The sequence below is a fragment of the Osmia bicornis genome, chromosome 8, assembly GCF_907164935.1.
Source record: "Osmia bicornis bicornis chromosome 8, iOsmBic2.1, whole genome shotgun sequence".
NCBI lineage: Eukaryota > Metazoa > Arthropoda > Insecta > Hymenoptera > Megachilidae > Osmia > Osmia bicornis.
This window is the reverse complement of record NC_060223.1, coordinates 8788729-8805767: the sequence shown is the minus strand read 5'-3', so window position 1 is coordinate 8805767 and position 17039 is coordinate 8788729. Positions and strand designations below refer to the sequence as shown.

At 42.3% G+C, this 17039-nt stretch overlaps 1 protein-coding gene across 3 annotated transcripts; it reads left to right on the top strand.

The window, feature by feature from the left end:
• Positions 1-62: 62 nt before the first annotated feature.
• On the top strand, positions 63-16096 carry LOC114873722 (carbonic anhydrase-related protein 10). Of its 3 annotated transcripts, none has more exons than XM_029182346.2 (10): positions 63-6726; positions 8678-8789; positions 9293-9343; positions 9808-10136; positions 11762-11857; positions 11938-12004; positions 12595-12749; positions 14677-14805; positions 14923-14968; positions 15275-16096. In XM_029182346.2, the coding sequence occupies exons 2-10, from the start codon at positions 8726-8728 to the stop codon at positions 15289-15291; spliced, it is 954 nt and encodes a 317-aa protein (XP_029038179.1). In that variant the 5' UTR covers positions 63-6726; positions 8678-8725; the 3' UTR covers positions 15292-16096. The 3 variants fall into 3 exon arrangements, with proteins under 3 accessions (XP_029038179.1, XP_029038180.1, XP_046142676.1); XM_029182347.2 differs by lacking the exon at positions 63-6726 and adding an exon at positions 6743-7402; XM_046286720.1 differs by lacking the exon at positions 63-6726 and having other exon boundaries at positions 7410-8789.
• Positions 16097-17039: the final 943 nt, after the last annotated feature.

Genomic DNA, 17039 nt, shown 5'->3' with positions numbered 1-17039 from the left:
CCAGAACTGGGTGCTTTCAGTATTGCACGTAAATCAAGCCTCGTTCGAGCAGAACAGTTTCATTCAGAGATTATTTCACATTTCATTTGATGGAGAACTCGTTGGCTCTCGTAAAATTACGCGAGACCTTTATTCGACAAGTTTTTCACATTTCATTTGACACAAGATTCATCGGCTCTCGTAAAGTTACTTCCGTCGGGACATCCATTCAATAATTCTTCCCTTCTGGTTTTATTTCCTACCAGACTCTTCAAGTTTCGTTAAAGTCGTCGGATCTTTCATTTTATTGATTACGTTTCGAATGGTCTTTCTCTGGATAATTGAACGCGACGTGATTCAAAAACTAATGAAATTTTACAAATTTTTCTAATGTATTAAACGCTGATCAAGGGTTCTTTAAAGAAAGAAGAAAAAGCAGCTTCTTTGCCGTTTAAATCGCTCAATTAGATTAAATTCGTGATTCTGGTGATCGGTGACCTCCTACGCCTCAATTACCTCATTGATATCCCCCCAATCTTCATCGTCCAGCAAAGAAATTCAACGTTCCATGGTTTCATGTCGACCAGCTGGAGGAGCGTGATATCTGATCGCGATAGCAATCGAGGTTCCTTAGGAAACGTGACGGAGGCACGTAATAAGAAACGGGGTCGAAATTCGCGGCGTAACCGAGCGGAAAAAACGACAAAACGGTTCGCCGGAAAGCGCGACACTTATCAAATTATCAATTACGATACCGGTATGTTGATTCATGATACTCTCGCGTGATATTACTGTGTTCTACTTTTTCAAATGAAAACGAGAGGAGAGAGAGAGAGAGAGAGAAAAAAAAAGAACGACTCCTTACGGTAGAATTTTTCACTTTTACACTCTCGTTGGTGGCGATATAACGAGAGTCCATTGTAATTCACTGGCCCAAGGATAATTTGCCATTTACGACATTACTGTCTTGCGAAGAATAATCTATTCTCGTGCTTTGAGAACAATTGGGTTCATTCTGGACGTGGTAAGATTTAACGACGAATTCTCGTTACTTCTCGTGTCGGTCGCCTCGTATATTCCAGTCGGCCAGATTTTCTGCTCATTGTCAGAAGTAAGACCCCTCGACACTTGTTGCTCGCCATCGACATTTGTCTGCGGCCCGCCGTTCTATGCGCCCTGTGCATTTCGCTTTCGTGGTTGCATTCTTTGTCAAGTTACACGTGTATATACACACACGTACGTACATACGCGGAGGATAGAGTTGATAATACGAGCTGGCTGGTATTGAGTTTCCCTACTAACGATTGTGCGCGGCCATGTACGTCGTATACCATTGAAAACTTTTGCATAATACACGGAGAGATGGTACCTCGTGAAAGAAATCAGAGGGTGAGTTTCGTTCATTGGTAACGATCGTTGGGTTTCATTTAATTGTTCGACGACGTATGGTCAATGGTGACTTAGCTCTATCCAAAACGTTAATTTCAATTGTAAAGAAAAAGAGTCACGATAAAAGAATTTCATGTAATATTTTTAATTGTAAATGGAAGTCTTAGAAGGGAGAACTTTGGAAAGTGGGATCTAGGGTTGCAACCTTTCATAGACATCCCCTTGGTCTTGATAGCAAGTTTAAAGAGAAGACTTGACTTAGGTAAAGCTTAACTTACGGTGTCTCTGAAATGAAACTAATATGGAGTTAGAGTTGACGATAAGCACGGCGTCTATGGATTAAATTGAAATTAGAACAGCTGCGGATTAGATATAAATTAAGAGTGAATTAAATTCAAATCCGATTAGAACTTGAAATTAGATTCATGGTAAATTAACCGCACCTTAAAATCTATTCAGTGGCAACTTCTGCCAACCCATAGAAACGCTAATTAACGATCGCCGTCCCTTATTCAAGAGTCTGTCAAGTCGATCCGGTGAAATTCGTTGGAAAAATATATGGTTCCGGTCGAGTTCCGGCGGAAACGTTCGTCGAATTCAAACGTCGATTTAAAAAACAAAAAAAAAAAGAATGTAACTTTTGTCATGTGACGTTTATCGAATCACAAAATGGTGATTTGGATGGAAATCAAATTCACTTCGACGAAATTCTGTATTTCTTCTTTTTTAGTTATTGCAATGCGCTATGAAAGATAGATCAATTTGAAAGCGAGCCAAAATTTTCTCTGTCGGAAAGTCACGTCAAAATTCCGGACGTAACTACATTTGCATCACTAATGCATCTCCTTCGTCAAAACAAATTTTCCTCGTTTCTTTTTTTTCACTTTCTTTTTAGACCGTTCTTAGTGGTACAGCGACGAGAGAAAAGGGAGATGGGAAACCGAGAATCAGATTAAAACAGCCTAAAGCGTGGTTTGCGATAGAGAATCGTCAAAAGTTTCTTACTCTTCTTGGATTCTTTATAAAAGCATGGAAGTATAGATGTATATGCAAATTTTTTATACTTTACTAATTTTTTTAATGATTCTGTTATTAATTTTGCCATTTTAAAATGATTATTTTTCAATGACAGAATAAGAAAAACCAATAGTGGCAAAGAGGTAAAACGAAACTTACAATTTCCTCGGAACCGTAGTTGAAAAAAAGGAAAGAAAGAAAAGAGGAAATGCCTTGGGCGGAAAGTTGGGGCGTGTTTCCAAAAGCAGTGACGTCCCTTTAATTACACGGGGCCTGCGTTGTCGATAGCTCGTGATATATTGCCTGTAAGATACGCCCGGGGAAAATGTACGTCCATTTCGTGGCGAGAAACAGAAACAGATGACAGGATATTGCCTTCGCGGCCAATAATCCGTTGTCATTACTTCGTTACAGAGCGCATTATTGTCGCCGAAAGCCTTTACATTGAACCTAGTCTTCGTTTTTCCCATCGGACACGATGATATTTTTATTTTTACCTTCTCAACAAAGAGGAATTTCCTTTGCCGTCTCAGCTGAAACTCGTTGCTTTTCAGTTTCCTCTTTTTTACTTTATCGTCGGATTTCAGCCGCTCTTCCTTCGATTTTTATACGAAAACAATGAATTGTTGGTTCGTGGAAATTCTAGAAAGGACGGTTGTATCGTATCGAGGTAGAATTTTATTGTAAATTTACTGGAATTTGAGGAGCGGTACGGTATATAACAGTTTCGTTCAGGTATTTGTAAAATGTTAAAGAGCGCCATAACAACGTACGTTCCGTGTTTAGAAAATAATAATATCAACTAAAATAGTGGAGAGATTTAACATTGATTTTACACGACCAACAAGAACATTGTTAAACCAACCTTGTAAAGTTAAAAAAAGGCATTTCCTTTCTCCGTCTATCGGTATTGAAAGCCTGCCAAACACCCCTGTACCGATCAATCAATTTTCCAAATACATCCAATACCACCCCCTCGAATCTCGTGCCTTTCCCATCCCAGTTTAAATATTTCCTCGTTGAAGAATCTCGACACAAAAGTAGAATGTCCCTTCGCTATGAGAAGATACGTATTTCACCGTGTATTTTAAGATACCTCGTAACACTATTCATACGGGATGGAAATGTTTGCATCACTCCTACGATTGCCAGAATGTCGAAGGCGTGACAGGAAAACGCCATGGCTGGGCAAACATCGAATTTTTCTTCCCCGTGTGAGAATATTTAGCCAGAGGTTTTTGCATAGCCATAAGCGACCGTCACGTCGAACAGCATCGATAACCCATAATCATTGCTGTCCCGTCGCATCGGCATGAATAAAACAAACATAAGTTTTCGCAGTGAATTCAATATCTAGTCGGCCAGCAAGCAAGCAAGCAAGCTTCGTGCTGGAGTGATGGAAGGATGGGGAGGGTGAGAGTAAGGGGGGGGGGGAGCAATCAGTTGCAGCCGCGTGCATAGACATTCGGATGCATGGCTATCGCGACCGACTGCTTGCTTCAACTCGATGCCTGGGGATTCGCTAAAATTGACGAAGTTTCACGTCGGAACGAGGATTTTCCTTCTGGAAAATGCCAACGTTTTTCTGCCCACCAATTTCTTTACATTTCACCAACTTATTCCCGATTCATCGGGGATTAAAAAATCCTGGCCCTGATTTAATGATAGAAACTTTGATAAAAATGCAAAAACTTGCAAAAATTATTTCATTTTATCGAGTACAATACCGTACTCGATGTATGTTATTTGCAATTATCAAGAAAAATCTAGATTCTTTTTTGCTGTCACTGAGACAAGTCTGAACCTGTGGCAGAGCAAATGTCGATCTCTAATGAAGCTGAAAAACACGGGCGAAGTCTTTTAGTCACCACCTACCCTGTCACGTGCTGACATTTGTAATTGGGGCTACGAGCTCCTGATTAAGGGGGCGCAACGATTTTCTCGCAGGGCTTATGTGCGATCGATTTTTTTCGACCAGCTTTTCACATTTACATTCATCCTGCATTTTATGCAAATGCATCTCACAGAATTAAAAAAAAAAGAGAAGAGTAAAATGAATCCTTCGTTGACTATCATCATTCTGAATAATCAATCGATCAATTTCTTAATCAAATCAGCTTCAAGTACCAAAAATTCGTCGTTCCTCAGGGTATACCATTTTTTGACCAATTTCGAAGTCTCTTCAAGAACGTTGGTGTATCATGGTATTCCAAGGGCATGATCGAGTTAGGGTTCTTCTATTTCACGTCGGTGCACGGTGAACCGGAGGAACGACGAGGCCTGGAAAGCGGCGTTTCGGGCAATGCCGCTTTGAAAATCGATAAGCGGCTCCGCGTAGTCGACCAGTCAGGAGCTTTTCGGTGTATCCGTGCTGGAGATCCTGCCTGGTCACGTGGCGCTGCTTACGTTGGCGAAACACCAAGCATCAGCTTAAAATTACACCCTAATATCGTGACACGCTCGTCGATAGACCTTTCCGAAAGATCAGGGACATCATTGATCTAAGCCAGGACTAACTTTGACTTAAATTCCTTTCGTCAATTTATCTCTTCCTTATGGTCGCTTGATTCGTTCAATTTTGTAAAATAATATTTTAGATTGCTCGTATTACCATTTTCTTCTTTTACCTTTTATCTACGACTTACGACTTTAGACTTACGGCTTCGAGTTGGAAGTTCTGAAAGTTTTCATTTAATTATATTCCGAGCTGTTGAGATTAAAACGTGCGATTAAAGAGGCTGTAATTAATTGCATCTATCGGATGACGCGAGACGATTGATCGAATTAATCAGCCCGACTGTTCGAACGTCGGTGAACAGTAATAGCCGTGACACAATAAGTGGAAGCTAGGAAACTTAGAATAGCCTCTGGAACGAAGAGATCGGTAACTGGTATACCGATCACCTCGGATCTTCGGGTTTCCAAATGAAATTCAACCGGCTACGTTCAATCAGCCTGGTTAATTATTTAAAATCCTTTGTGCCGACATGAGAGGCGGAATAGAAAATAGCTGGCTAAATTTAACAGCAAGGTTGTTAATTGTTCCGAGCTGTAACTCTCTCCAACTCCGTGTTTCCGACTATCCTAACTTCGTTGTTTCAAACGGTCGAGTAAAATAAAAAAACAGTTCCCCCGATTGATTTGATCGATAACGTTGTTAATTACTTCAAGTAGAAACGTCCCGCGGAAGTTAAATTAAACGATCAAATTGCTAATTATTCCAAACAAGAGTGAAACGGGGTACGTCTGACCAAATTCCGGGATAAACTACTCGAAGCATTTCCCTCGAAGTAAAAGGAGGGTTGAAAAATGTTTCGTAAGCAATTTAATTTCCCTCAAAGAGAATCTCTGATCATCGCAGAGTGGCTAGGGAAAAGACTAGGTCAGTCGATTCGAAACAAACAACTCTAATTATCCAATTACTGTAACATCCATTGATGCTTTTGTTAAATTTCTGTTCTTTTTATCCTCTCTGAAATAACAACGTAACAAGGGTATATAAATAAATAAAATCGTACGGTTGGAAAGCGAAACGTTAGGTCGAAAGAATGTCTGGAGTAGGTCGCTAGTAGTTAGCGAGGCACAGGTGTACCTCGTCCCGAAGGAGGCGAGGAACCATCCTTGCTTCGCTTCGTCCTGGGCCGAGAAGTGCGCAGACGTCCTGCCGGTGGACGAGGATGGTCGGAGTCGGAGGAAGCGCGCGTGGAGGCGCGAAACGCTGGTTGCCCGTGTCCGGAAGCATCGATGTGGGCTCTTGGTGAACGTCGAGGAGGGCCGGAGGCCGGAGGAGAGAACGAGCTCGAACTAGCCCGCTCACGAAGGGTGGAAGAGCGAGAGAAAAGGATACGCGGTCGCGCATGCGTTCCATCAGCCTCCGGAACACGGCTGACAGAGATCTAGATGGAGTACGGATCGGCTTGTGACGGGAGGGACAGAGAAGGACAGACGGAGGGTGGAGGAGAGAGGGAGAAGGAGGAACGTATACACTGGTCTCATAGGGCAGTCGTTCCTCCTTCGTCGTTCCTTCGCAAGGCGCAGACCGCTTTTTAACAAAATTATTCTGTATATCCCGTGAGGGAGAGGAGAAAAAAAAAAAAAAAAATAGGCTGCTTGGCTCGCGTTTCGCCTGTCATCAGGCTGCTGCCGTTGGTGGAGGCGCATTGACTGACTCGCGTGGTCCGTTCGTTCCGGGATTCGGTGGTGTCTGCTGGCGTAACGTACAAGTGGTGGCTAAGTGGTGTGCTGCCGGCGAAGAAGCGAGAGGAGGAGGCGGTTGAAGAAGAATAAGAAGAAGAAGAAGGAAGGAGAAGCAAGGCGACGTGGTCCTTTTCGTCGTCCACGGTCAGTATCGGCCGAAAGAAACGCTTCCGGCTGGCTAGGGGTTGCACGCCACAGGCAACACGGCATCCCGGTGTGCCAGGATTTCTGTCCAGTTGCTTCAGGTCCTTCGTCGATCGTCGTTTATTGATTTCGCGCAGGAGCCATACCCGTTTACTTGTCACGCGAAATTTTGGCCGCACCATCGCATCGCGCGTTTTGCCGATCGATTCGCACGCTCGTCCTCTCCCACCAGTCACTCGCGGCCGACCGACCCTACGCGGCTCGCCTCTGTCTCTCCTCCTGGCGGCTCGTTCGCGCTTTTTCCGCTTCCGTTACGTTCGCGCGATTCCTGGTCAAGCCAGGGGATAGGACAGCAGCAACTATTCGATCGGGGTCAACTCGGTTCTAGTACCAGCAACGTATATCCCCCTTCTAGGGTATCGTCACGCTCGAACGGCACCGACTCGGCTCATCTCCGCTCTGACAGGACACTGTCACCCTCCGAAACTTGTGTATATGCGGGAGTGTGTGTACGGGGCTAATGTGTACCTTCGATTCGGTGATAATTCTACGGGTTGGTCAAGGATTAGGATAGGTAGAAGGATTAAGGATCGAACTGAAGCATCTAGACGGTGTCCATGGGACGAGTCGACGCAGGAGCGGGAACCGTGAGTCGAGTCGTTGCACTCTGCTAGTGGTAAGATGGAATAATTATTCTCTTTCGTTCTTTCGATCGCACGCTTAAATTCATCTCGACGAACGATGAAAAAAAAAAGAATCTAAAGTAGTGTTAACCCTCAGGTCCGAAAGTAATCGGGAATCAAACGATGCTATTTCGAGCACGATTGAAGCTCCATCGAAATCGAAAATCCTGCCGGTTCTATAATTGCTTTCGAGTGAAACGATCGAAGAGAGAGGAAGGCTCGTTGATGCCTTCTCGCTCGATTAGACACCGTCGACGAGACGGGGACGCGAAAGTTGGTAATAAATCCGATGAGATCGATCGATGGTTCCGAATCGAGTCTAATTAAAAACCGAAGCGACTAGACGCGAGGAGAGAGACGCGGTTCACCGGCGTTACCGCACTTCTTCACGCGAGATTCGTCAAAGCGCGTTCAGAGTAGAGATCCGTGTAAAGGAAAGAAGCAATTTGCACGCGGTGAAACTTAACTAGACGGTCGAATTCGAGGAAGAAACGTGACGGAATGGTGTTCTAGCGAAAGAAAAACGAGGGAGCAGATGTTGGAGAGCCGAGTCATCGCACTCGGAGTGCCTCTTATCTTGTACGCCAGTGTAGGTTAGAGACACTCGCCACGTTCTGCCGATCCGGTGGCTACGATATCCACAAAGATCGGATCGGATCGTATCGATCGATCGACTTTCCAAGGGTGTCTACTCGAGTTTTCCTGACCTAAGAATACAGCCGCGGCGTGCAATGGGGTGGAGTGGACTTCACACAGAATGGGCCAGAGTAGAGGGGGTAGTCGAGGAGCAACCCCGCCCCCTTTCGAGCGTCCTCCACGACAAAGATGACTGCAGATTTGTCTTTTCTTTCTTCTAGAAGAGTCACCCTTATCGGCTGCTACACATGTCGGCCTCGAGTAGTACGGTTGGCCTAGGTTCAGTAGCCTATCGTTCCTACTGTTGCGATCCTCGGATCGAACAGGTTCGCGTGACCGTTGATAATTAAAAGTCTACTCGTCCTGGCATTCCTGCGTGCTCGTCGATCGATCGTCCTTACTCCGTTGTCGTTGTCGTTTCTACGAAACTTTCTTTCTTTGTCTTTGCGGGGGTGGAAAAGTTCTCGCGGAGTTCGGATCACGTTGATCCCCACTGTTGTCTCCGCGGTTGATCGATCTTACGCTACAAAGACCCAACTTCGGAACAGGGTTGTACGGTCACGTGGATGATTCGCGAACACGTGTCTTCGAGGATCGACTAGAATCGTGTTTTTCGTTTCTTTGCTTTGTAGAATTGAGCCGAATGATGTGCAATTGACGAAGATCGCGCAGCGCAAGGAATGGCCCCATTCAGTTCCGTCTTCCTGGGCGTCTGGGGAGTGTTTGTGATCGTTTTGATACAAGGTACTTTTATGGTTACCTTTCGTACTTTGTACCAGTGGTCCTTAACCTTCTTTGCTTTTATACGCCAGGTTTTAAAAAATTCCCATCAGAAATAGGTACAGTCTGCTTGAAGTTAACTGACTGACTCTCTCCGTTATCAAGGAATAAACTTGGTACAAATGGTTTAGAGTCCTTTCAAGGGATTCGGGTCGAAATGCTTCATCATTTTTTAAAATAACTTTTAATTTGACGTACATGCAGAAAAGCATAAAGGAAGATGATTAAGGGAGGATTCATTCGCGTGATATTGTCTCTAAGGGTAGAATGGGAAGATGACCTTGAGTGGGCCAATTGCTTTCGAGCGGACTGTTGTAAGAAAGTGTATAATTGAGACGAGTAGCTCGTTATTCGGTGAAGTGTGGCCGAATATCCTTGCCACTTGACTTGCGGCAACTAGTTCTGGGTTAAGGACTGCTGTCGCCTAAATGATGTTGCACGGATTCTTGATAATGAACTATTTGCAGAATCTAGGCCCGTCAGCTGGGAAGAATGGTGGACCTATGACGGTATTTCCGGTAAGGAATCCCATACTTTCTCCCCTTAATTATGTATCGATGTACAGATTACATATTAATTATTATGGGATGGTTTATCAGACCACCGAGCAGAGGGGTGATAAATTCGCTGGCCATCCCAGCTTCTTTTATTTATTTCATTATCAAGTAGCCTAAGCAGATAACATCGAAGTTAAGAGATCATCAACCAGTGTGTTTCAAATTGAAGCATCCAGCAAAATACGTTTCAACCCTGCCAGTCTCCTAATCGTGTCCCGTTTCGTTGAATCGTAAACTTGCATCTCGAACTTACTTCCCTTCTTGAATAATTTCATGCCACCCACCGGGCCGTCTCCTTTGCCTGCTAATCCCGGGGTTTAGTCTGCTGGAAACTTCGTTTCGAACTTGTTAGTAGTCTCAAGGGTGGGCGCGTTAATCGATGCTCGAAAGCCGCGTTCGACTGTTTAATCGGCTCGGTTCGAAAGGTCCTGGCTTCTGGGGTCTCATCAATCCGGAATGGTGGCTGTGTCACAAGGGCAGACGACAATCACCGGTGAACCTGGAACCATCCAGGCTACTCTTCGACCCGAATCTACAACCCCTTCACCTGGACAAGCACAGGGTCGGTGGTGTTCTCGCCAACACAGGTCACAGTGTGGTGTTCGCGGTGGACAACGATACGCGACATCCGGTTAACATATCTGGGGGACCTCTCAGTTATCGTTATCAGTTCCACGAGATCCATCTGCACTTTGGACTGGACGATCGGACCGGTAGCGAGCATACCGTCGATGGGCATGCCTTTCCGGCGGAGGTACGTTATATTTATTCTCGTATCGAACGCGAGCATGGTTGTCGAATAATTTTATCGTGATTCAGATGAGAAAGTGTACATATACATTTAGACGAATAAGTTATACGAAAACTTGTGAGAAAGATGGTATTGCAGATGATCCATCCAACAAGAATTCCTATCTTTACAGAACTTTGAATTATTTAACTTCGTCTGCATCTTGGAAAATTGATTTATTCTAACAAAATTTCTATTCTGAGAATCGCTTTATCTTTTAAAAAGATTTTCATTTTAAGAAGCAAAATTTATAATAGACGAAGAATTTGATAGGTGTCTGATAAAGGTAAAATTAGCACATTGTACAAAGAAGATCTTCGAGGGTTGTAATTTCAGGTAATCTTTAAATCAGCTACTCAAGATAATCACCCTTCTATCTAAAAGCAACCCTGATAGAAGTACGATTATTGATCCTTTCGACTATATCCATCCAAATACTCCCAGATAGGAAATCTATCCGGATTCCTGTGCCGGTTTCATTAAAAGAACGAACGATTTTTATTTACTCGATCACGTAAGCGTAGCTGATTAACGTGAAAGCCGTGCCGTTTCTATTTTTCCACCAGTTTCAGGTATTAATCTCTTAACTAGGTCAGACTAGCGAACTAGGTTACTAGTATAGAATTTGAGATATATGTGGCGTGAAACGTATAGCCTTTAATAGTTTTTCTGAGCTGATACAGTGTGTTGAGTGCAACCAAGGGGAAGAAAAAGTTGCCTTGAAAAAAGAAAAATTACATATACATGAAACTTTGCCAATATGAAAAGTTTCTTCTGATAATCGATAAGCAACTTTCTCGTTTTAAATTCGTTTCAAGGGAATAATTTTGATGTCTGTTAATCGTCTGAAATAATTTTAAGGTATTCGTAACCGAAAGTGAAATTGATCGATTTATCATCATTTTGTTACTAATTCACTTTTCGTATTCGATCGACCTTATTTGAAGATATTTTCAACGTGAAATTTCCAATCTTCCATCAGCCTCATTTTGCGATATTTGCCTGCTAGAAATTTATTAATAGCCGAAAGTTTGAACGCTTTAGGGTAAAGTGGGACACACACCGACACACGTGTAAAGTTCACGCGTGGATATGTATGCTTGATAATTCTGCAAAATTAATCATATCACGAAGCTGTCAGAAAGAACAAAGAAATGAAACAAAAGCTTCACGGACGCGGTGGAAAATCTTACAGTTGAATTTTTCTTTCGCGATAAACTAAGATTAGATTTTTTAAAAACCATCACATGCAATTATTAAATTTAAAATACATCAAGTTATAATTTTCACGAAAGATCTGATCGTTCAACCCTTACATCAACCCTTGAACAAGCCAACAAAATTTTATTAAAATTTCAAGGGGCCAATGATAGGGTGTCTGAAATCACGCAATATGTTTTACACCCTTAGTATCCACCACCCTTCACATACCCTATTTCATCCCCTAAGACGATTTATAGACACGGCCACACCTTCGTAACCGACCACACTAACATTTTCCTCGACGTGCCTATCTTTATACAGGATATCCGTACTAATTTTATATGGGATATATAAAAAAAATGATTTATAATGATTTCTTTTAACAGCTACAAATATTCGGATTCAACTCGCAGCTGTATAACAATTTCTCGGATGCGTTGCACAGGGCGCAGGGCATCGTGGCGGTGTCCCTTCTCCTTCAGGTACACGACTAATCTTTCACGTCAGTTTTCACGAGAGAAAAAAAAAAGATCGAAAGCGATATCTGCTGGTTGCCTTTCAGGTTGGAGATCTCTCGAACCCTGAGCTACGAATATTCACTGAACAGCTGGATAAAATCAGATACGGAGGTGAGGCAATGCCAAATTCCAAATTTCAAGCTTTCAATGTGCCTCAAAAAAGGGAAGCATTTAAGAAGAAAATTGAACGTTAATAAGTTAAAGGATTCCAGATATTAAATTCTACTCGGGGGTTAAATTTCAATTGAAATCGTTTGCACGACCGTCTTCCTCTACGAACTGAAATTAATTGCGAGTAATTGGTTTCAATTGCTGAGCGAAAGGGCTTCGATGAAAATAACGACAGAGATAAAGAAATGAAAATCGTGTCATTTTTTAGTCCCTGAAAAGTTCTATTAATTACGTCGGTTAATTAAAAATCTGATAACGGAACGTGATTTAAGGAAATTAAAATTCTTAATACCAATTTAAATAATAAAAATAATAGCACCGCGATGCAATGATGTCTTTTCCTGGTAAGAGAACAACAGAAAGTTCTCCTATTCTTTCAGATTTTCTTTTAAACAGAAAAAATCATCGTTGCACGCGAGTGTAGATATTAAGCATGTGCATAGGAACGTCCATGTTAATTGGATAGGTATGCGCGTCACGGTGCTCGTGTCGGATCTAAAACGTTATCGATCGAACTGATTTGCACGCAGGCCAGGCGATGGAGATTAAGCGTTTCGTGGTGCGGGAACTCTTGCCGGACACGAAATATTACATGACGTACGACGGCTCCACAACTATGCCGGCCTGCCACGAGACCACCACGTGGATCATCCTGAACAAGCCGATATACATCACCAAGCAGCAGGTGAGGAATCAATCATGCCTATTTCATTAATCCACGCCACGGTTTCTACCGTATCGAATACCGTATGTAAGTTTAGTTCTCGCCTTGCCAATCGAAACGCGTAGAAATGAAATCCTCATTTTTTTAAGTAGAATAGGTCAATCATAAGTCCCCCTAATTCGCGCCGTGAAATCGTTTCGCTATTAAGATACAAGTTGACGCATGGAAAGAAAGAATGCAAGTTCCATTTGGAGAATTGGTGCATCTGTCAGGTGGATGCAATACGAAGTTGGTCCTTCAGCCTGGAATTCTTTTTATTTCGTTTCCGTTGAAACGTTACTAACGAGGATCGTATCTGGCCATGGAGGACGCGAAGAATCGCGGTTGCTCACGCACGAAAGTACTTTCTGATGTTCTTTTAACGATTTCGCGTGGCCAGGGGCAAGTTAGAATCTCGCTAGCACGCACGGCCCCGAGGAAATTGGTTTACGTGGGTTCTTTATCGTCACGGGATCACGTGCTCTTGATGTCTTAATGCGTTTTTTTTTCTCTCCTCATTCCTCGTTCATTTTCACCGTTTCCCCGAATTACAGTCGATGAAACAACGATCGAGTTCAGTAAATTAATCGAATCGATAGCAATTTTGTTTTCAAATAACTTTCCTGCTGTTGCTATGCGAAATAATTGATCGTGTTTCTGGGATATTCAGCGTGGTAATTGAAAATTTTTTTTTACAATCTGACAAAAGGAAATACCGTAAACACCGAAATGGAAAAATAATTTACTGGCAGTGTAAACGATTTTTTGAACGATGCGCCGGCTGTCGTTTGCCGGTCCCAGCGATCCATCGTTCGCGGAAATGACGCGGCTGCAATCTCAATTGCATCTCGAGCATGATTTTTCAAAACGTTTCAGCCGGTGGACGGATGGCATTTTCATTCGCGGCATAATGGATATCTGGCAGCGGATCAATCAGCCAAATGGATCGTTTACATGCGTCCGATTTCCGCTCGCGTTCTCGAAAATCAAAAAACCCTGTCGTACCACGTCGTCGCTTATTTACGATTCTGCCTTCCTATTTTAATATTACTCGAATCGAACAGAGACCGGACGTGTTTTATCCGCCGAATATCGGATAATATTTAATGTTATTTTATCGAATGGAAAAAGGGATGAAAAATATTGATTTCCGCTAGAAATAACGAATTAGAATTTTTTTAAAAATGTTGGAGAGAATTTTGCATTCCACGTTAAAATGTATATAAGTTCCTTTTTTCTCTAACGAGATTGCAGTTGGAAGAAAATCTTGCATAAATATGGATCACTCTGAATGTGTTTTCACTTTAAACAGGGTGCGATAAGCTTTAAAATATTCGATACACGCGTCGCACCGCAGCATCGTGGTTTCCCTCGCGGACTTTTATTTTTTATTTCTCTCTTTTTTCTCGACGTAACGAACAACACATTGTGTGCTCGCTTATTTTGCATCCCTTTGATGTCGTTCAGGCTAGTCGGTCCCGAAAAATACTAGCCACGAAATCTCCGCTTTAGCAAGTATAATTCCTCGCACGCCACCGTTGCTTTCCTAGCTAAATTTATTAAAAATGCATCCCTATGGTTGCGTTTCACCGCCAGAAACTCGACGAAATCATCGATCAAAAAGTAATCGATACCGCTTGGGATAAATCAGTTTCGTTCGTGAAACTTTTTGATTCATTGTTTGCGCTCGTTTTGTCGGTTCGCTTGAAAGTTTCACGAAAATTGATTGCTTTTCCGTTGAAACTAAAAATGAAAACTGCTAACAAACCTTCTGTATTTAGCACCATTTGATTGATGTAATTTAATTCGAAGACGAAACGAAGAATCTAAATATACGATGAAAACGTGAAAAGATGAAAAAAAACAAATCACTTATTCATCGAATTCGTTCTCTTGTTTATCATTTCAGCTTCTCGCTCTGCGACAATTAATGCAAGGGGACAAGGATCATCCGAACGCGCCGCTTGGGAATAACTTCAGACCTCCGCAACCGCTTCATCATCGTCCCGTTCGAACGAACATCGACTTTAATGTTCAGGTACGATATACAAATGCGCATAGATGAAAAAATAAAAGAACCGACACGAGAGAAAGAGACCGTGAGCTTTGAACTGTACAATCAGGTGCTAATTGTGTCGAACTTCTTGCTCTTCAGGGACCGAAGAACTGCCCGACGATGAATAGAGACATATATTACAAAGGTATGAAAGGGTGTTCGCGTTGCTTTCTAAGGGAAACGGGAAAGTCCATTGGGTACAGTGCTTTGATGTTGTACAGAGACTAATTTTATACCTCTACGGTTGTAGTCGCAACTACAATGGTAGACTGTCGTAATTTGGCGAAATTATTATTTTAGGAACCTCCAATAATTTCGAAAAATTTCAAGATCAAGTTTCTCTATGTGAAGATGAAAAATATATTCGAACGTGGACTTAACCCATTTCCCAAATAGCGAAACGTTAAGAATATCCTTCCAAAACTGACGATTTTCTAACCGATTTTTACAGCTAATAGCTGGAAATAACCCCGTGGCGAACGACGGGGACGATTGGCGTTCGCATTTAACTACGCTTTCCCTGGGACGAGTTGGAACTACGCTGTTAAGAGGATAAGAACTCACTGACATATCAATTAAAAAAAGAAAGAAAAAAAATATGATCGATTCGAGCAGATCTTTAAGATCGAAAGAGAGATAGAATGAGTGCAAGAGAACGAGTGAACGAGACAGAGGATGAATGAACGGAACAAAAAAAAAAAACGAGAAAGGTAAAAGAGAAGAACAAGATAAAAAAAAAACACTGCTTCGTTGTAACTATTAGACGTGAATTTGCCAAGTATGTTTCCAGTAACGTGAACAAAAGAAAAAAGAAAAAACAAAAAAAATGAAAAACCCAGACACAGACATACAAAACAGACACAGAAGATATACCTATATATATACATATATATAGAGTAACAATTTAGCGGAGATAAGGTAAACGTAAGAATTAAACGCAAGATATATTATTATACGTATATCGATCAACTATCGAAGAAAGCTATGACTATCGTGGCCTGCGTCCGGGGGTCGATGGTGATGCTACGGAGGGGGTGGGTTTCCACAGGAACAGTAAGAAATAGTAACGCGAGATTCTATATGTATAAAAAAAAAAAGGAAAAAAAAAATGAAACAAGATTCACGCGTGATGAAAGCACGCGTACACACCAAAATCACAAACACGCGCATACATATCTACCTACATGCATACAGGTACATGTTGACATCCACATGCATACGTATACACATACACACTATCGAGCGAAAGTTTATACTATATTCTTGTAATAAAATGCTGAAAACGTAGAAGGAAGTGGCGACATCGAAACCCTATTTTCTGTACACGTGAGACTACGTGAATAATCCCATTGATTCTCTGCTCCACATCCTCTTTTTCGCGCGACCCTATCGTCAGACCTGGCTATGAGATGCCCTACTGTAACTGCAGGGTGTTAAGGTTTGTCACGAGATAAGCTTCGGGGTCAGAAATGGTGATATAAGTAGAGGAAGACTAGCTGATAAGACCACTGTCTCAAGGGGGAAATTTTGGACAGCAATGGTGTACGTCGTGATTAGGAGTGCTCAATTAGTGTGTTTATTTTAAGGAACTCGAGGGGAGCAATAAGGGCAAGAGTAAGGGATCTTAGGATTATAGCAGTAAAGCTACTAGCAGGTTAGACATGTTTGGGGAAGGATATTGATAGGGATGGTTACATTAGTAGAGTATACTAGCTCTAGAACATTGGACTGATATGGAGGGATTATGGTGCTATCTGACTTTACACAAGTAAGAGCTAAGGGACTGTTCCTACTGGCGCTAGTATACTCTACTACTTACTCTAGCAATGTGACCTAGGCTCTACCATCCACCTTTCGGTCATCTACCACTTTCCATGGGTCTCTATAGTACAGATAAACCCTGCGACTACCTGATTCTTGCTATTCCATCACTAACAATCATTCGTAGAGTTTATGATAAGTTAACGAGTACATACACAAAAGAAGAACAAGTAGGGGAGAATGTAGATCCGCAAAATTTCCCTGGAAGTATATCCACTGATCTATAGGGTTCCCTAACTAATGGTAGTAGCGACACGAACCAAAACTGTGGTACTTTCCACGAAGTTCAACTTGTCGTTTCTGTTGATAAGTTAGATATCTGAAGTAATGGAAGCAACCCTTGGTTGTCTCTTCTGCCTGGCACGATCGATCGAGTCATCGGCATCTTCGCTTTG